This window comes from Poeciliopsis prolifica, unplaced genomic scaffold (genome assembly GCF_027474105.1).
Source record: "Poeciliopsis prolifica strain line A6 unplaced genomic scaffold, Auburn_PproV2 SCAFFOLD017, whole genome shotgun sequence".
In the NCBI taxonomy this organism is placed as follows: domain Eukaryota; kingdom Metazoa; phylum Chordata; class Actinopteri; order Cyprinodontiformes; family Poeciliidae; genus Poeciliopsis; species Poeciliopsis prolifica.
The window spans coordinates 8,028,405-8,049,874 of record NW_026562392.1 but is presented as its reverse complement, the minus strand read 5'-3'; the positions used below and the strand labels follow the sequence as shown (position 1 = coordinate 8,049,874).

Here is a 21,470-nt window from a genome sequence, read left to right as displayed (position 1 = left end):
AGTGGTAGACGGCCTTTCAGACTGGCTGTTCTTTTTAAATCATTCCAAACGCTTAACCTATTTAGGTTTTCATGACATTAGAGAACTACAAAGATGAGAAAACAGAGAGGAAGTGGTTTTACTGCACTATGGGAGCAATCAGCCTCCTTGTTTGGCATGAGAAAAAGGTTAGTGCCCTGAAATTATCAGTGCTGCTCCCGAAAGGGTACTGTGGTGTTGGATGACGTCCTGTCAGCATGGTAATTATCATGGTCCCGCTCTCACCTTACCAGACTATTACAACAATAGGATGGCGAGACAAAGGAGAGTAAGAGTATAAAGACTGCTTGGTAGAGGGGAATATTCAACACTGACTCTCTAGAAGTGCAAATGCTTTGCCAACACATGTGACCTATATGGTGAGTGAGTGTTGTGGTTTCACACACTCACACCTTCATTATGCTGTCTGAATTACCATTGTATGATGATTGTTTTACTCACATAGCTGGAGGAGTTGTGTGACAGCGAACAAATGGTGACATTACAGAATAAGTTTAAGATTCATTGTTGAGTTCATATGCTATCTGTAAAGATAGCAAAATAGTTGCTTATGCTAACTACATATATGTAACAACTGTGAACTAAAGATCACAACAAAATAAGGTCAATTTAAAAAAAAAAGTATGTTTTTGTTTAATTCTATGGAACTAATCAGTATTAAAAATCAGAATTATAATTTCTTAATTTTGATGTGATTCCAGCTCAACCAACGTCTGTACTTTTGAGAGAAGTATTTGCATTTGTAATAAAGAATGCAAATGCTAAAAAGGTTTGAAGTTAAGAGAGTCATTGTTGACCATTATGATCTCCCAACAGAACAGCAAGAAAAGCAACAGAGTTTGTCGGCTATTAATTTTTCCAAGTCAGGTGTGTCTACAATAAGATGACACACACAAACAAAATGGGGGGTTGTAAAAGGTAAGGCTATATTAGGGAAGATATCAGTGTCAAAACAAAAAGATGAAAGGCAAATGACAAAAAAAAAAGAAAGAAAGTAAAAGGAATCAATGTCCATGTGAGCAGTTTTAACAACTAAACTGGACAAAGCAAGATTATAGTGAGTTAAAGAAACAATCATGAATTGTGGATAAACTGGTAATGGATTCAGTGATGAATGTTAAATCTGGATTGGCCAAAGAGTTGCAACTGGAGCAGTTGTTAGATGTCATCAGAATAAATCTCCCTGGCAGTCGTTATCTCCGCAGTGGATGTACTGGTGGGCATTTTAAGACTTTTCTTTCTTGGAAATCAAATATATAGTCAAACAGTCTAATTAAAAGTTTGTGCTTATCTGTTAACTGTGTCAGAGAATGTTGCAGTCTAATTGATAAAAAAACAGAATTTCCATTAGTGAGCTCAAAGATCAAGCTGTGATAAAAGCAATTGGACGTGCAACAAAGTCAACAAGCCAGATTGAAAAGGTTAAGCAATTATGCACTATTTTAATTCTTCTAATAGTTTTATTCAGACTTAAAATGTTTTTCTTAATTGTAAGTTTAAGTCAAGAGTCCATGGTCTTCAAGTACATTTCTCTCTCTTTTTTATTTTTTTCTAAACAGTGAAAATGTAGACACAACATACAGAAAACAATTTGTTTAAAGATTATGCAAGTAGTTGCAGTTAAGAGTTACAAGTAATGACTCATCAGTGGACTGCACACTGAACTGGAGGTTAGCACTGTTGCCTGGAAATTTGCTGAGTTTGAAATCTGGCAGCAGACACAGAGGAGTATTCCTCAAGCTGAATAAGTCTGTCAGTCCAGTCGCTGGTAAGAGGTTGGGTCATGTGAGGATAACTGTTGTTGATCAGTTTAAAACTACACGATACACATAGAACTCTGACCCGGTACTCAGAACATTTTCAAGAATACCGGTAGATTAGATGTCTCTAAGAATCCATATTTGTTGGAGAAGAGACTGGAAATCATAGCAATAAAATTTGGTTTGGCCATGAGCTGATATTTTTGTGCTGAACTTTCTGCTTGTAAGCTGCCATGAAACAAAAGAGTGATTATGAATTATAAATGAAGAGGCTGGCTCCCCAAATGAGAATACATTGACTGAAACAAGAACAGGTCTGTGTTTTCACTAGAAATATAAAAGCTTACCCTGCAGAAAAATGATCAAAATAGATGTGGGACCAGTCATATTGAGCATGCATTTCAGCATACATAATTAACAGATGATCTATTTCTGATATATTTCTCTACATGATAGATGGTACCATTTTTAGTGCCTCCATTGTCTGTTTCAGTGAATGTGACACTTGAGAAACTGTCCGTGTTTGGTCAGAGTTGATGGCACAGAAAGAAAGCCTCGTTGATATTCTCTTCAGTGCAAAGAAAGATATTGTGAAAAATCTTCTTTCATAGCAATTGAAGGAAACGGCATTGTTGGAGTCATGTGGAGGCTTTGTACTTTTGAATAGTGTAGTCTGTGTCCACAATAATACACAGTTGACACAGTCTGGAAAAGGGATATTACTTTAATAGCTGGTGGAGAAGCTGTACATATCTAAACCAAACAACTTTAATGGGATGAAAAGAAACCGAATCTGCAATGAAAAGAAGAAGAAATCTGGCTGGAAAGTGTTGACTCAATGGTTCTGAATTAATATTTCTTACCAGCTCAACACAACAAAGCCAACCTGATATAGAACAGCTATATTAAAAGTAAACTTTTACTGCATTCACTGTCTTTGAACAGCATTTTTACATTTAGGCAAACATTTATGTTAAACATTTTATGTTAAACATTTATGTTAACTCTTTAAGGAATATGCCACCATCTTGTGGAGACATGGCAACAGTACCAACAACACGAGGCACTCCTGTGGCGCTGCCATTTTTGCTCCACTAATCAAGTGGCTCTCCAGGTAATTACCAGAAGGATTTCAGGATTTAAAGTTGAAAATGAAGCATGTCATGATTCTGTGAAGGTATATGTAAACAGTTAAATACTTCTATGTTAACAAAAACATAAAGTTTCACTTTAAAACCGTTGACATTCACTAAATTATAAAAACAGATCAAATTACCTGATGCTACCACATAGAAAGCACTGGTTTGTTTTCAGCCCTGGATAATGTTTAAGCCAGATGACTCAGCTGTTACACTTTACATGAGCAACAGTGAATAGTCAAATCAAAGATGGTCACTTTAAAATGCATCAGAAATTAAAAATGATAAATAAGCACATTTCAAAATGTCTAAAGTGAATAACTTTTTCTTTTTTCTTTTACATATTTAAAAAAATAAGCTTTGAACTAGTTTAGAGATTTTTGAGGGGGGTAAAAAAGCATTACACTCAGCTTCACTCTTGTGTATTATTATGTGTATTATTATTACTATTTTTTTAGCCCAAACCTGCATTTCCTTCTGCATCTCCGCAGACATAGACGACTGGCTGGTCCTGTTTCTGTAGTTGATCTTAGCATTCCGGGAGCTGAAGGACATGGCTTCAACTTTTCTTTCTTAAATCTCCTCATAGAAGAAAAAAAAAAAATACCCATAAATCCAAAGACTGCTCCTTTGTACTTTCAATTAATTTAGTTCAGTTTGCAGAGATTTTACAGAACCCTTCCCCTTCAGAGCACTTGTGTTGTTAGTTACCAGGGCAACAAAGGAGCAAGAAAAAAAAAAGAGGATGTGACGTTTTTCCCTCTCCTTTCATTTTTTGTTTCCTTTTTCACCGATTTGTCTTTCAAAATACACAACATCTAGAACATTAAATGCACGTGACATTGCATTAACAAATATATCAAAGTATGGGGAGAATGAAAACGATTAATGCACTATTCGATGCTCATCTACAATTTTGTAACAGCATTACAATTGCATTTGACACGTAAGTAAATTATTAAATGATTATTTTTGATAAACCTCACTTTGAAATAAATAGGACTAGCCCTTTAAGTTGTGCTTGCGTTTAATAACCCTCACGGTGCAATGTATTTGAACAACCCCTAGATGGCAGTAGCCCGACATGTACAGGAACAAAAAAAAAAGCCCGAGCTGGAGCTCATGGGGAGAACTGGGTTAGGTTTGTGGGGCAAATGACCTCATCCTGTAGCATCATCTTCATCAGTGAGAGATGAAGAGCGAATGAACGCATCCTTTCATTTTACTATCATTTTGTCCCGCTAATGGAAAAAAAGTCGTGCTGAAATAACACCGATGACACGGAGCGTATTTACAATATGAGTTCCTGTAGTCTGACATCAAAATAAAATAGACAAAAAAATCATCTAATTAGAAAGCCGAATAATTTATTGACAAGAATGTGAACAAATTGTTTGCGAGGAGGTTGTGCAAAACAGAAGAGGAGGCGGAGTATTTCCCGGTGGATGCTATGATGTTATCTGCCGGAGCATCCCCGCTTAAGAAATTAAGACAGGATCCTGAGACCCACGCAGTCCGCATCAGCACCGCAGCGTGTGGCGCACATCAAAAAGAAAAAAATTGGGTGGCGCACATTGCACCAATTCCCCCTCCATTCCCCCCCCCCCAGACGGAATCCCAGGATATCCCACCCTCACCCACCCCTTGAATCGGAATAGCCCTCCTTCATCTGTTCTCCTCTTTTACCTCCGCCTTCTCTCATTATCGCGCCCCCACCCGCCTCCCTCTTCCTCCACCACCTCCTCTTCATCCTCTGCCTCACGTCCCAACTCGGGAGCGCCGCCGATCGGTCGCCAGGATTTTCCCCTCTCGGCCAAAATGGAGGAGGTTTGTCGCTCATTGAGGGGATCGGATATTACGGATCGGCTTCAATGAAAGTCGCCAGGATTCGCACTCGCTGATCGGTTCCGACTCGAAGCAGTAGAAACAACCCAAGGATACCTAAAAGCCGTTTCCGCCCGAGCGACCGCAGCCATGAGCGCAGGAGAGGGGCTGGATGAGGCTGCAAAGGACGCGGCAGACATAGCGGCGTTTTTCAAATCGGGTAAGTCAGGAGGAGGAAGAAAAGAAAAAAAAAAACGCTGGGGGGGAGAGTCTGCCTCTGACAGAGCCGAAGCAAAAGCTTTCCGTGTGTTTACCTGCTAGTCCTGCATGTCATTATTTACAGATGTCACAAAATGCCTACGCGTGAGAGATGCGCGGCACGCCGTGCGTCTGAGGGGCTGGAGGCGAAACAGTTTGTAGTTATTCAGATGATTCCAGTCGAGCACCGACCTGTCATACTGCAGCGTTTTATGGGAACAGAGCGAATATCACCCTCAGATTTCCGAAATGCCCATTAAACAGTGCGCCCATCTCGGGGTTGGACCAAATCCGTTACGAGGTGTGAATGGCGACAGCCCGACAATGCTGATTGTTTTGACGTAACATCCATCAGGAACCCATTGACGGCTCACAGAGCAGCCTTCAGAATGCAATGCCTAGAGGCCAGTCGACTTAAACAATGTCTCTGAAATATGTAAAAGGGAAATATGGAGGTGTGTATGCAATGGGCCCCGCTGATGTGATGGCATCATCAAATAAAATGAACAAATAAGGATGGGTCTGTTTACTTTCAAACCCTACTGCCAAAACATCATCATCTGAAGCAGATTCGAGTAGGGTGGACTTTCTAGTTCCATAAACAATGCTTTGCTAAAGTATTTATTGCAACAACAAACTCGAATCCACTTAATTAGAGGTGCATAGCAGCACAGGAAAGCATAATTGTAAAGGATATTAATATTTGATTTTGATAAAAATCCAAAAATGGTGGCATGAATATGTGTTCATCCAACTTTAATCTTATTATATCTAAATAAAAACCTAAATTGTCCTTCTGAAACACCTAAAGCTTGTGTGAAATTTGGGCTGAGTGCAAATACAGCTGTTTTTAAAGGCCTCCGACTGGATGCAGAAGTGAACAGAGAGTTTCACGGAGACCAAGTACCTTAGCAAACAGGTCAGGGATGATATTGTGGAGGAGGTTACAGCAGGGTCAGGTCGCAAAGCAACATCCAAAGCGTTGAGCCTCTCACAGAGAACTACTCAATTCTACTGGGTGATGGTAGGAACACATTTTCTTCAGGAGGTGAAGGTTCACCCTTCTTCAGCAGGGCAACCACTGTAAACACGCAGACCTAGGGTCTTCTGGGCAGCTTCCCCTCTGGCCGAGAGCAAGCAGGGATGCTAAACTTTTCTTGTGATTGTAAACTCTTAGTTATCATTGATTTCTCTGACTTGCACACCCAGATATACATACATTATAAACAGTCTGCAAACCACATCCTTTCCTCTCCAAACTGCCACCGACAGTCAGACAGTTAGGACTGTTGTAGAAATGGATTGTATTCAAATGCCTTCTTATGTCTGGCTGGGTGCCTGCCAGTGTGTATTTTCCTATAGCTGTGTTGCACCCAGCCGGAAAGTTGGCTTGCAAGTGAAGTTGGGTCCGCTTGGATGTTTGTGTAGCAGCAAATGCAGTTCATACAGTATTCATGAAGAAGACAGAAATAGTTTGTACCCTGAGGATTTTTTTTTTTTAGAAGAGACTATTATGAAGCAAAAGTATGGAAAACGAAGTCGGTCGGAGAACAGCAAAGAACCCTGTTGGGAGTTGTGTTTGTCGCAGGCAGTTTAGAACTAAGGGTTCTGGAAGTCCTCAGACCTTTTGTTCACATTTTCTATTTATTCCAGGGGAGGAAAACAACTTTTATTGATTTCCATTGTGTTTGTGACCTTCACAATGAACACATTAAGTTGTATAAAGAGTTTACTGCTTTCACTCTGTGCTTTATTTACTGTTTTTATTCCTGAACAGTTCAAAGCCAGTCAGTATTGTCACTGATGTCTCATTTGTCTTTGTTGTCTTTATTATCAATCTATATTTGTTTTCACAAATGCAGACTGTCTAAACATGATATCCCTGTTTATTTGGTCATACAAGCGCTCCATATGTGGTACAAAGTCTTGTAGCCTTTGCAACAATCTCCCCCTAATAGATGCCAGCTTCTTGCATGTCGAAATCTTTGTACACAGCTGTAGGCTCTGGTTGATCCCTAGCAGTCTTATTTTTGAGGCTGTTTTCACTTTAGCTACTTCTTCAGAAAAAATTAAAAGCACACATGCTACAGATTCTTGATTGAATAAAATTATTCAATCAATTATTCAATAATTTTATTGATTGACTGGCAGCCTGATTAACATTAGAGATTAATCTCCTTATTAGTCAGATATGGAAGTATGATCATAAGATTTTGAGCTTTTGAGCTAGTTGTTTGGCTGATTAAATTTGAATTTGCCTCACCTGGACGGAAGATATTACTATTGGCTTTTTGCAAGACTTGATGCTTCTTTCTGCTTGATTATTTTCAGGGAGCAGATGGTGCTTCATCTCAAGCCCACTCTGTTGCTTTGGATTACAGCTCAGCTGCTGAGTCACCCTCCCAGGTTGCTCATGCCATGACTTCTCATCCCAGCTTTCAAATTGTGCCAAATATTCCTAAATGCCAGTGGCTAAACGGACATTATAACTTTATCATTTGAGTTAAATAAAGGTAGCTTCAGCTCAAGGTCTCACTTAAAAGGCTTATTTCCAGATTTTCTTCTCTTCAGCCGTGCTTAAGGCTGTAGTCCATCATCCACTGGGTATACCTACTTACCTATGCAGAGTCATGGGGACCTATCTCCAGTGGTCAAGTGGTGGGTTACAGACTAAACAGTTTTGCTAGTCTATGACCACACAGAGATACAAGGACAAACAAGCCAGCACATACTCAGTCACACGAGCTATTCAATCAGACCAGTCAACCTAATGTGCATGTTTTCACACTGTGGGAAGTCGCCAGAGGACATGTAGAGAACCCACGATTGCACTGGAAGAACATTCAAACTCCATGGGGAAATACCTCAGGCTGGAATTCGAACCCAGAACCCTTTTGTTGCAAATAGTGCTAACAACTGTGCCACCCTGCAGCCTGTCTATGTATTTTTTTTTAAATAGAAACTAAATGCAAGGTAGATGAGCACATGGCTGGAAGTTCCAAAAGAGTGATAATGTTATATGTGGAGAAATCTGCCATCAATGCAAAATACCATAACTAACAAAGAAGAAAGTAGCCATAATTAATATTTTACTTAAGTAAAACTTTCATCTCATAACTATATGGCAATTTATACAGTGAGGGGGAGGAAGTCAGAAACAATGTTCTCTGAGAGGCAGCAGCTTGGAAACTGGATTCAGCTCAGATCAATTTATTTACAGAGGCAGTTGACAACAAATATTGTCTCAATGCACTATACAAAAAACATCTATTTTATCCAATCATGCACTGTTTCAAAGTCAATTGTATATTTTGCAATTTGTTCCCAGTTATCAAACGGGGCACTCGGTTTAACTCTATTTTTCAAATTGGTTAAAAAGTTTTAAGTCTTATAAAACTCAGTGACTTTCAGCATTCATTCCTTCTAGACCAGCATGAATTATTATGCATAAGTGGACTGTTGACTCCATTGTGCTGTAACTGAAGACGCAGTATCACACAGTAAAAACTCGGCTGATATTTTTCTTGTGAAAAAAAACTAGCATTTGTTTTTTCAAGGTTCTTTCAAGCTAGCGGTATGCAATGATGAGAGAAGCTGAAACCTTGATTATAGTCAACCACTTTCTCCATCATTTAGGTCAGACATTGAAGGAAATAAAATAACTCAGTGGTGCAGGTGATTATTGTAAGTAAACATACAAGAGGAAATGTATGAGAGAACAGTTATTGTTTTTATGAACATGATCTATAGATGTAACAAAATGTTTTGCACTGACAGAAGATACAAATAGTCCAAACAAAGATTTCCTGTCCCTGCATAGCAACATCTCAGGGGAAAATGAAGAGTGCTCACTCTTTCCTTTACTGACTTGCCATTAAGGAGCTACATAAAGATACAATATTTCCCCTTAAGAAGACACCTTTTAGTACATCAATCTGCTTTCTTTTTACAGCATGCAGTTGCTCTCTACTGCTCCATATGATATGGAGCTGTAAGTATTGCAAGGCAGATTTCATCTTAGTAAGACTTGATTTCAAGGTGTTTTAGTCGGAAGGAGTTTTATATCCAAAAAAGGCACAGTAAAATTATTTATTGGCTTTGAAACATGGTGGAAAGTCAAGTTGCAGTTAATAAGTAATTGTAAGTCTTTGTACAGGATGCATGTTTTGTCATTGTCATGCATTTTTACAATACAAGAGTCTTTCTCGAAGTTTCACATATTTTAATGAAAAAATTCCTGTGCTTGAGACAGATTTTCTCAACAAGTGAAAACGCACGCAAAATCAATTTTCTCAAGGTTTTGAAGACACAGGATAGAGGGATTTTAATTTACACAGAAACAACTTTCTTATGCTGTTAAAATGTTTGTTCAGAAGTGTATATATGCTTTCAAACACTGCTTAGTTTGTGCTAAAGTTGCAGTTTAGGGCTTTTAAAGACCTATATGTACAGCACTTTAATTTAAGCTACTTATTCCCAGAGAAATGATATGAAATGCACGTCTGCAAGTTACTGTCAGTGATAAAAAAAAAAACACAAACATCCCTGTTTCCAGTATTGTCCATCACATATATTAGTATATATTTATATATATCATATGATTCCCAATCCTACTGAAGAACTTTTGTATCTTCAAGTGTCAAATTCAGGGCAGCAGAATGTGACTCCCTTCTCACTCGACCTTTAGTAGGGGTCAGCAACCTTTACAAGGCAAACAGCTATTTTTTTCCCCTCACTCCTCTTAGATACAATTTTTATGGAGTCACAAAACATATATTATCCTCTGGAAAAACAGACAAATTGAGCCCATGACACCCCCTTAAGAAGACGCCTTTTAGTACTTATTCATCTATTGATGGCTGATTTTATGTCTTATATTTTTAGAATGACAATTTTTTTTTTTTGCATAAAAAAAAAATGAAAATATTTCTGTGACCTGTATGGTCCATGTGAAAAAAGCTAACCCAACAGCACTAAGCTCCGATATCCACTTTAAGAAGTAGCAATAAATCAATAACCAGTATGACAGTCTACAGTTAGGGCCAGAAATATTTGGACAGTAACACAATTTTTGTGAGTTGGGCTCTGCATGCCACCGCATTGGATTTGAAATGAAACCGCTACAACAGAATTCAAGTGCAGATTGTAACGTTTAATTTAAAGGGTTGAAAAAAAATATCTGATAGAAAATGTAGGAATTGTACACATTTGTTTACAAACACTCCACATTTTAGGAGCTCAAAAGTAATTGGACATATAAACATAACCCAAACAAAAAAGTTTTTTCTCAATATTTTGTTGCGAATCCTTTGGAGGCAATCACTGCCTTAAGTCTGGAACCCATGGACATCACCAAACGCTGGGTTTCCTCCTTCTTAATGCTTTGCCAGGCCTTTACAGCCGCAGCCTTCAGGTCTTGCTTGTTAGTGGGTCTTTCCGTCTGAAGTCTGGATTTGAGCAAGTGAAATGCATGCTCAATTGGGTTAAGATCTGGTGATTGACTTGGCCATTGCAGAATATTCCACCTTTTTGCTCTCATGAACTCCTGGGTAGCTTTGGCTGTATGCTTGGGGTCATTATTCATCTGTACTGTGAAGCGCCGTCCGATCACCTTTGCAGCATTTGGCTGAATCTGGGCTGACAGTATATCCCGGTACACTTCAGAATTCATCCGGCTACTCTTGTCTGCTGTTATGTCATCAATAAACACAAGTGACCCAGTGCCATTGAAAGCCATGCATGCCCATGCCATCACGTTGCCTCCACCATGTTTTACAGAGGATGTGGTGTGCCTTGGATCATGTGCCGTTCCCTTTCTTCTCCAAACTTTTTTCTTCCCATCATTCTGGTACAGGTTGATCTTTGTCTCATCTGTCCATAGAATACTTTTCCAGAACTGGGCTGGCTTCTTGAGGTGTTTTTGGGCAAATTTAACTCTGGTCTGTCTACTTTTGGAATTGATGAATGGTTTGCATCTAAATGTGAACCCTTTGTATTTGCTTTCATGGAGTCTTCTCTTTACTGTTGACTTAGAGACAGATACACCTACTTCTCTGAGAGTGTTCTGGACCTCAGTTGATGTTGTGAACGGGTCCTTCTTCACCAAAGAAAGTATGCGGCGATCATCCACCACTGTTGTCTTCCGTGGACGCCCAGGCCTTTTGAGTTCCCAAGCTCACCAGTCAATTCCTTTTTCCACAGAATGTACCAGACTGTTGATTTTGCTACTCCAAGCATGTCTGCCATCTCTCTGATGGATTTTTTCTTTTTTTTCAGTCTCAGGATGTTCTGCTTCACGTCAATTGAGAGCTCCTTTGACCGCATGTTGTCTGGTCACAGCAACAGCTTCCAAATGCAAAACCACACACCTGGAAACAACCCCAGACCTTTTAACTACTTACTTGATTACAGGTTAACTAGGGAAAGGCCTTTTGAGTTAATTGCAGCCTTTAGAGTCCATTGTCCAATTACTTTTGGTCCCTTGAAAAAGAGGAGGCTCTGCATTACAGAGCTATGATTCCTAAATCCTTTCTCCGATGTGGAAACTCTCATATTGCAGCTGGGAGTGTGCACTTTCAGCCCATATTATATATAAATTGTATTTCTGAAAATATTTTTGTCAACAGCTAAAATAACAAAACCTGTGTCACTGTCCAAATATTTCTGGCCCTAACTGTAAATTTAAGGGGAAATACTGGACTGTGGAATGAGTGAGATATAGTTGAAATTATAGATATAGCAACAGCTGTTCAGTCTGTTGGCGCTCACAAGACAGCGATATCCTCCAGTGTCCTTTTAATCTGAGCAACATGTCAATAGGCAGATTTTGGTGAAGATAGTAATATGCACAGGATGTTGCACAACAAGACTCTATTGAAAGCACTGAGTGGACATTTGGACAGCTAACCTCTGCCCCAGGGAAATGATCTAGTTTAAACAGCACCCACAGGTGAAGTCTTCAAGTTTTAAGCCTCAACCCTTCAGTTCCACAACTGCAACAACATGGCCTTAAAACCTCAGATGGTTCGTGATCTTGGCAAATTTCCTTGCATGATGTCAACAGGAAAAGTGATATTCTATCACAGGGATTGCATGTGCATTGCAGAAATATGATTTAAAATTTGCCTTGTTCCAGAAAAAAGGCTCAGATGTGAATACATTTTTGTCGAGTTCATGCAACATTCAGGGCAGCAGAAAAATAAAGACTTGAATCATTCTGATGGATTGTCCTGGAAATACCTTTATGAAAGCAATATGATAAAACATCCTTCGACTTTGACCACAAATAGCAGGTGTGGTGTATGTACTCCATAGTACATTTGAGATTACATTTTGGAACAACATATCTCTTAATTAACCCCGATCAAATATGTTGAAGTACTATTGAGACCTTATGGCAAAAGTAAAAATAACATTTGTACAGCAGAGCATTTTTGAAAATGATTATTTCATATACAGACTCTAAAGTGATTCTTAAATGAAGTTACTCGTCCGGCAATTGCATTACCTTGCCGGACTTAATGGTGAAATTCAATTGTCGTAAAGGCAGCCAGATGTATGCGCCTGTTAGCTTTCATTTATATGACAGATTTTCTGTTGCACTAAAATAGTACTGGATAAGTATGCACCCCAGAGCAGTCTGACTTTTTTTTTTTTGTCAGCTGTGTAGAAAATAATAGTAAATGCACGCAACCTCAGTAGCTGCTCAACAATTAAATTAACACTAGTTGCACCAGCTTTGACTTTGTGCGTTCAGTGACTGAGAATATAATTAAGATGTCAGCATCAGTAATGACACTGCCGTTATTGACAACTCGGCGAGCTGTGTCCCTCTGTGCCCACAGCAAACCCAATGACCTGTGCCAGTACAAGCTGTAATGAGAGCCGAACCATCGAGCAGTGATCTCTCATTTTCTTGTAGTGCAGTCAAAACTGATGGGAGCTTAATGACCTGTAATATCACCTTGCAAACTCGAGAGTAAATCTCGTTATTCTGCTGATGAGATGGAGGAATTTCAACTAGGGTGAAGTCTGTCGCTTAGGACGAATCTGCAACGATAATCCATATAGTACATGTCTAAGAAAACATGCCTGGAGACCATAAATGGGGCAGATTTTGTGAGGACAGCTATAGGAACGAGGAGAAAAGAAAGAGAGCTAAGGAAGGAACTCAAGACAGGATAAAAAGGAGAGCGGGATGCAGAAAGAGAGGACACAGCATACTCAGAGGGATAAACAAGCCTTCACTCATCAAATTATAGATCTCAGGCTTGGGTGGAGCTCACCCCGTAAAATGTAGGCTACGCTGTTCTTCCTGAGTCTCTAACTTTACGGTTAGATCCAGGGGCAGCCTAATTGGCAGTTGGTCAGAGTTAAAGATCATAAGCTTTGACTGGCATTGCCTTCATTGCTGAATCGCAAAGGCTCACTCGCACCGTTAACTCTCACTTACTGAACTCAGCAAAATGAGACCGCTAAATTGAGTTATTTTGACATCTGAGTCAGGTCCTGGGCATTCTGTTGGCCACTGTTAAAATTATTTGGATCAAACTTTGACTTTATTATCGCATATTCAACCAACAATGATTATGTTTCCAGATTTAGAGGACTAGGCTGCAACATATTTTCAAAAAGAATCTGTAAAAATGAATCATGCAGACTGCAAGCTGTGGTCATGATGAGTAGCAGAGCAGATGATGGGAATGTACTTGTCATGACAAAATGCATTTGTTTCTTCATAATACCTGTAACATTGAGAGAGATGTGAAAAGGTGTTCTTGATTTGTTATTTCATGACTATTTTTGTGAAGATATGTTTATAAACATTTTAAAAGCTCTGAACTATATGAATTCATTGATATTTTTCAGGACCATTTTATGGTCAAGCAACTGTCACAGTCGGTTGTTATGAAAATGCTGTACATTTGAAAAACGACCTAAAAGAAGTTTGACTTTGTATCAGAGCCATATCTGATGCCTTAAAATTGGCTTCAGTCTCTTAAAGAACCCTCTACATTTTTCCAATACTACCCCTTCAGCAAGTCATCACAACATCATGCCATGCATCAATGTTGTGTACAACCGTTCTTAGCAGCTCAGCAGACAGGCAGTTCCACCATGTGTTTGCTAATTGCTACCATTGCTAGCCTTGAGGACCTCAGTGGGGAACGTATGGGGGAACATCGACACTCATACCTTCTATTTTCTATATATTTTTTTTATCTTTTACAGCAAGGACTAATCAATAATAGTGGGAAGATTGATGGAGTTAAATATAAGGCTGTCTTGGGGGAAAAATACCAGAGAATACAAAAACCTGAGAATGCAGTGGCAGTTTTCATTAGACATACATTTGTGGATAACCTGAAATTCATTATCAGGATGGCCAAGAAGTTGGTTATGCATTTGTGGGATGCGGGTTTCACACACATACACGATATCTACAAATGCACAGGGGTATAAATCACTGAATCCCACACAAGATGCCTAAGGTCTGGGACACACACAAAAAAAAGGAAAGATGATGGATGAATGAGGGAGGAGTATTGCAGATCATAAAAACGATGGTGGGCTGTTCTATGTATCTCCCGCAAATCCACCAACTGATAAAAACTGATGAAGACCATACAAAACCATACAATCCCCTCGCCCTTTCCATTCCTCCCAGTTCTTTCCAACATAACTGATGTCTCTCTTTGGCTTATGGTCAAAATCCCAACAATGGCATTAGTTTGTCACATCAGATCTTTTACCACTTTTATTTATGATATTAAAGTCTGAATATGTAACTTTTATTAAAACGTGTTTCTGACATTTTCTAAAAATGTAATCCTCTTCCTCCATGTTGCCCTCTTCAAAAATGCACCGCTCCAAAAACAACCAATCAGATTCAGGATGAGGGTCTTAGTGCAGTCAATCATTCCCATGTATGTGCTGCTGAATGTATTAATGGCTGAGACAAAACTTCCTGTTTCAGCATCTGCAGACATGCTATCTATCCTTAAGTGTTCACAGCAGACTCTGCTGATGGGAAGAAGCGGAAGAGCAGCAGAGAGTTTCTCCCCATCTTGGTCAGAGTACACACCTTCTGATCCAGCTGTGTATTTTTGTAGTTAGCACTGGGAGAAGGCAGAGGAGTTTTTTTTCCCCTCCAGATTATGTGTCTATATATTATATTGTCATGACACAGTGACAATCTTAGTGCATAGAGTTTTATTTTAATAAAAGTTACATAGCCCAGTCTTAAATGCTTAAACGTTTTTTTCTTTACATTTTTATGTGTAAAGCTAAAAGACTTTGCTCCAGTAAATGAAAAGGGGAAACAGCCATTGTTGCTTCAGAACATATATTACTTATAGGTATTCATTTAGAAAATATGACTTCTCCCTCCTCGATCTGTCTGCTCTGTACTTACAGGCCTATAACTGATGCCCCTCCCCTGTCACTCTCTTTCCCTTTAGCTCAAACCAGAAAAACATCTGGATTTGAGATCTGAAGTCACAAACCTCCCACAATGCTTTGTGGTTCTTTTTTTTTTTTTCTTCAAGAATAGACCTTTGAAAAAGGAGCCAAGAAGTCATGAGGGCATGCACTCCTTGAATCGTAGAGTTCTTAAAAAGCTTCTAAAAATGGAAAGATTATGTGCCGCCAAACTATGTTACATTTTTCCTCCCGTTTTGCTAAATGTGTTTCTGCGCTTCTCTTCGACTGAAGAATGAGAAACGTGTTTTTATCAGTTCTGCCACAATTTTGTCACATGTATTTTTCCACACAGACACACACAGTCAAAATGACATTCAATCATTTTGTATTTTCACACTCACAAGTAGTTGGTTGAGGAATGAATGGATGCAGGCAGAAACCTAAGTTCAGACTTCAGTTAAGGAGCGGAAAACTACAGCATTCGAAAACTAATCACAAGCCAGGCAGCAGAACCAGGACCAGTAAGCCAGGAGGATCAGATAAAACGCCAGGACTTGTTGACTCTGCTCTGAATATTTTCTGACACCAATATATTTTTCAGGTTTTCTTTTAAATCTTAATTTTTTAAAATCTCTAGGATTGCAATCAAAACATGGCAATACCAGTGCAAGTAGTGATAAGATCAACATCAGAATTCAAAGAAAAGTGCAGAACATGGCGGTAAACAGGTGTAACTCATCTTCTCTCATTGTTTAGTCTGTCCTCTCAGTCTTTAACTTCCTTACCGCACATCTGAAGTTTGATGAAAACAAAGCCAAAACAAATCAAGAGGGATGAATGAAAAGAGATAAAACTGCTATGTTGTTATTGCGGTTGTGTATTTATTTATTTATTTTTTCTAATAATCTCAGGCGATTAGAAACAGAATTACAAAGATGTTTCAAAACTTCATGTAAAAACATTGACACTAAGATATTTTTAAGTTACTCTTGCTGAATGTTTTCCTTTCCGGAAGATTAGCAGCAATTTGAGACATAAAACTTTCTGGCCTGCATTCCACATAAACTTACTATAGTTTTTGAGGGTGATACTTGTTTTCCCACACTTTTTTCCAGATCACAGTATACATAGTCATCTGTCCATTTTGTGTATATTTTAAAGCACATCTACGTGAATTTCTAATTAATGATTTATGATTAAGATTCGGGGGAAGTAAAAATAAAAGAAAAAAAGAGGATGGATGAATTCACACCATGACATTGAATAAAAAATATATGAGTAAATAATTTTTTCCAGACATGGAAGTTCTTAAAATCCCTACCTTTCTAGCTATGCAGGAATCCTGCTTTTTTTTTTTACACACAGTGATATCTTCTGTTATGGTTTTAATACTCGTCCCTGTAGTGACTTTATATGTTGAAAACAAAGAGCGGCATAACATGGAGTTTGCTTTGCTGAAATCAAACCCCCGTTTTTCCAGCGTGTGTTTGCATGCATGTGTGAGACTGCTTGTCTTCTGTCAACAGCTGTGTCAAGCCTGTCCAACAGGACCTGTGTTGTCTCGCTCTTGCAAACAGACTCTTGCTGCTTCAGTCCCACTAGCTTTTGAAGACAGAGGGAGGCTCTAATTCGTGTCACATAAGCAGAGCTCTTTTGACTCTGCCTTGGCCCTTCAGCCTTCGGATAAAATAGGCCAAGGATCAGGCTTAGCATCCCATCTTACTGTCAATGCTTGTAAGAGAGCGCTTAGCTCTGGTAAATTGGTTGCTGGTCTCCAGGACTTTTAAAAACTTTTGCCCATCTGGCTCATTATTATTGATTCTGTTTTTTAGAGTATTCATCTATAGGCAAATAATTAATAATCTCATTGTATGAGAAGTTTCTTCTAGTTATGAAATACTAATATTTCTTCATGGTTACATTTGTTTCCTTGTGTCTTGAGCCTGAATCTGTAAAGTTCTTTTTGTCTCCTTTTTTTGTTTTACTTCAATTTGAAATTGTGTGATATGCTGCTTATAATGTGTGATGCTTTTAATGCTTAATTAGTTTCTGAGAATTCAAAACTGTAGTATGGATCACAGCTGTGACTCCTCTGCCCTTCCTTCTGGTCCGTGGTTTTTACGTCTCAGCCCATTCGGATCCCTCTGCCCTCTGTCTTTTCACTGATAAGGCCTTGAGCGCTTTATCAGGACCTTTTTCTGGACCAAACACTTCATCTGCTCCGCATAGAACCAGGCATACAGTGTGTAAGCAGGTGCTTACTGTAATCCTCGCTAGGCGACAGCATATGCCAGGCTGTTCTTTTCAGCAAGGCAGCCAGGAGAAGTCAGAGTGGAGAACTAAGCTGGCTGTGTCCCTCTTTCCTCTCCTCCCTGTTATCTTGTGCCACGATAGTGCCATGTTGTTGAGTGACCCAGAAAACAGTTCTTCTTCTGTTCGATGCACGATGCATGGCAGTGAAAGCACTCATTTGGGCGAAGGATTTATTTGGACTGAGATTCAAATAGTGTGAGGAGCTCTTCTCACATCAAGGCATTAAAGTTTTCATTAATGTAAGTTTTATAGAGCACAAACCCCTGTGCTGCAGTGTGAGTGCACAAGCATCTGTGTGCAACATGCAAGATAGTGTTTAATCTCAGTTAGGGGACAAACCAGATATCTGGATCAAAGGGATGTTGGTACTGTAAGCACCCTGTAATTCCACCACTTCAACAAGCTTTGCTGCATCTCCAGTTGGTTGTAGCATTCTTCAATCTGTTTGTGCCTCCTTGAACTCATCATGTGTCTCTCCCTCTGTGTGTGTATGTTTTTTAGACTGCTCTCTTCCAAAATGTGAATCCAAACTGGATGGCCCTGGTCAAACCTCAGGTAGGTCAAACTCTTACCAGTGCGACAGTCATTCACATCATTTCTAAAGTATCCCACCACATTTATTTTTTTGGTTTATTTTACAGTGGTCTACATAGATTTTTTTTTGGGGGGGGGTATTTAATAGTTTTGATTTATAACCTTGAGCTTGGATTTTTTTATGTCAGTGAAATTAGTCTTCTGAGTTAGTAATGGAGTAATGTAGGAGACATTTTTTTCCCATCTTACTGGCTTTGTAGTCCAACAGATGTGGGAGGGGCAGCACTGCATTCTCGCTGTAAAGCACAACTTTTTTATGTCCTTAAATTAATCTTAAGGGGAAGCTCAAGTTGTTTACTGGTTCCGTAAAGTTATTTCCAATAATAGATCCCTTTCCTCCAGTAGACAGATGTCATATTATTGCAAATTACTATGTTACTTCACTAAAGTTACACTGGTGAACTCTGCTGGTTCTGTCCAGCCACCTGGAAAAAAGTTGATATTTAGTCCACCAGGATAAATATATCATCTTCTCTTTTGTTTGACAGATTTGTGATCTTTTATCATGGAGTGTTTCAACCCTCAAATTTAAATATTTTCAGTTTGAAGTGTTTTGAATTGCTAAAATAAGCTAAAACAAGAGTGAGTTCATCTTACTGGCTATTACTATTCACTATTTATTTACTTTTCTATCAGCCTGAGAGAAGGTTGACGGGAGTTTCTTGTTACCAAGAATGATAATCGTTACAAAAACCCAAAAAAAATGTATTCTTTGACTAAGATTTCCATTTAAATGTTTCTTATTAATGATAATTAACTTAACTTAATCTCACTTTTAAAACTCTGGACTATCCTATTGGATAAATATAAACACTATGAGAGAAAGCTTTGGAAACTGAAATATTTGCCAACTTTAACAACAAATACCAGCCCTTGCACTGTGAGAAAGAATTATTCGTCATTGTTGAAACATAAAACAAATGGATTCCATTTTAAATAAATTTGTATGTTTTCTCAAAGATTCCCTGAATTAAAACCATCAGATTGAATCTCTGCCATGGCATCAACAAGCAACTCTGACCTTGTGTGTTGACATCTCCTAATGCCTCCCAGCCACTGAGACTATAAATACACCAAGTTATTCTCTCATGGCTTTTTTGCTCATAGTCGTAAAAATGCCAGATAAGTGCCCTGATTCTATAGTTTTCTTTTTTTTTCATCTTTTTTTTCAACGTAATCTCCTTTGGACTTAAGTATATAAAGACGCTTTGGATATCTTCCATAATAAGTTTAATTTATGTTTTTACTAAATCCATGCTTGGCCAACTGGCATACAGAGGCACAATTGTGTTTGCATTGCCATAGTGGGAGGAAACAGGGACAATTTCTATCCAGATTCATGTCGTGATAGATTTGCAGTTTTGGACCACAGCAGAAGAGCTTCATCATGAGCCAACCGTGTCTAATGTTGCAATGAGTCTGACATGCTAGACTCTGTTTGACCTGATGTTTTTCCAACTAGGCCATGCACAGATGAAAAGAAGATTGGTTCTTATTGACAGCTTGGCCCATTATTCCCAGTTGCCAGATTGTGAATGGAAGCTAATGTGAAATGATTGGGACATGCCAGGCAAATCCCAGGCCCAGACCTTTAACCACAACTTCATGAATTGCTCCCGTAATGCTGAACAAATCACACAATACAGAGCAGCACTGTTGTCTCTGTACATTTCTGCTGAAATGAGGTAGAAATCCACAAGCTGCTAACTGCTTACTGGAGTTAATCAGGCTGTGCTGCTTATTTATGGGTTTTTGTTCCTGTTTCCTTTTCAATTACTGCAAAGACAATTAAGTTGCAGTCGAATGAAGTGTCAATTTAACAAACTGCCTCAAGCATCTCGGTTTACAGCAACAGGAAATTAACGGTGTTGTCTAGGAACACTGAACTCTAACATCTATTTCATCTATTTTGCTTGTAAACTGATGCAGCGCGTTCTGAATGAAGAACTGTCTTTTTATGTATCATTTTATTGGTGTAGCAGTAAGTGAATGAAGGGCAACTTCGTTTGCCTGAAGTTGGCGTTGATTTCTTTGTCGTTGCTCATGTTTCCTTTCAAAAGTCTTGACTTAGTCTCAACTGCTTTTTTCTTGTTCTTCAATTCATTATTTTTCTTAGACTAGCAACTACTTTTAAGATGAGTCTGACTTTTTACAGGAATCATTTGCTGACAGCTTAATGAGTTTTTGCTGTCTTGCGGTTTTGATATCGATTATTACCGTTTATTATGATATGTGCTTTGTCTTGCAAAATTGAAGTCTTCAGCGAAAAACAAAGCTGTGATAGAGCGTAATTAAGAGTGTGTTCTGGACCATGGTTGACTCGTAATACCTCAACATTTTCACATTTTGTCACGTTAAACTATAAACCATAAACCAGCTTGTTTCTATTTGAACTTTATGCAGCAGGCCATCGGTTGTGTAAAACTGTGAAGTGGAAAGAAAATAATATATGAATGTTAATTTTTTTTTTGCTGAATAATATTTGAAAAGTGTGAAATGCATTTGTACTCTCAAACTCCATCACTTTGACACCCTTGGCTAAAATTTGTTAATAATGAGGCCACATCATTAAAATATATAAAGCCGACCGACGTGTGGAATGTAACATCCATATAACTACTCTATGAAGGAGTTGTGTTGGTGAACATAAGTGAAGAAACAACATGAAAAAAAATCAAAGGCAGGTCAGAGATAACATACCATGAAACTTAGTGGGGACATTTAATGTGAGGAAGCTTTTTTGTTTCTTTTTAGGAGGGAGAGATAGAGTGATTAAAGCTGATAAAAGATGGATGGCGCTAAACAAAGGGCAATCTGAAAAGAAAACCTGGTCCAGGCCGCAGAAGACTTGAAACAAGGAGATATGTTTACCTTCCAGCAGGACACACACCCCTCAATTATTTCCCAGTTAAAGTCTGGCCCTAGAGCAAATTGAAAATATGTGCTGCAAGTCTTACAAATTGATGTTCACAGCTGCTTAACTACACTGCAAAGAAGATTTGGGACATATTTTTTCCTCCTGTAGATTTGCAAAGCTAATAAGAGACATAGTCCAAAAGATTTGCAATTGTAATCACAGCATGAGGATAGTAGTAAAAACTGTTGACTCAGAACGATGCCA

At 38.7% G+C, this 21,470-nt stretch overlaps 2 protein-coding genes across 5 annotated transcripts in view; one reads left to right on the top strand and one right to left on the bottom strand.

Annotated features, from left to right (window-relative positions):
* dnah5 (dynein, axonemal, heavy chain 5) overlaps positions 1–3,493 on the bottom strand; it is a 78,676-nt gene extending 75,183 nt beyond the window's left edge. Inside the window, exon 1 of the mRNA XM_055041816.1 lies at positions 3,404–3,493. Within this exon, the coding sequence (XP_054897791.1) occupies positions 3,404–3,493 (90 nt within the window). The remainder of the gene's footprint in view (positions 1–3,403) is intronic.
* Positions 3,494–4,540: 1,047 nt separating this feature from the next.
* Positions 4,541–21,470, top strand: part of triob (trio Rho guanine nucleotide exchange factor b) — a 93,632-nt gene continuing 76,702 nt past the window's right edge. For 2 of the 4 annotated variants that reach the window (XM_055041814.1, XM_055041813.1), the window contains exons 1-2: positions 4,564–4,982; positions 18,257–18,310. In XM_055041814.1, coding sequence (XP_054897789.1) covers positions 4,913–4,982; positions 18,257–18,310 — 124 coding nt within the window. In that variant the 5' untranslated portion in view covers positions 4,564–4,912. Of the gene's footprint in view, positions 4,983–18,256; positions 18,311–21,470 lie in introns of all 4 variants that reach the window. The other 2 variants (XM_055041815.1, XM_055041812.1) reach the window with 2 other exon arrangements.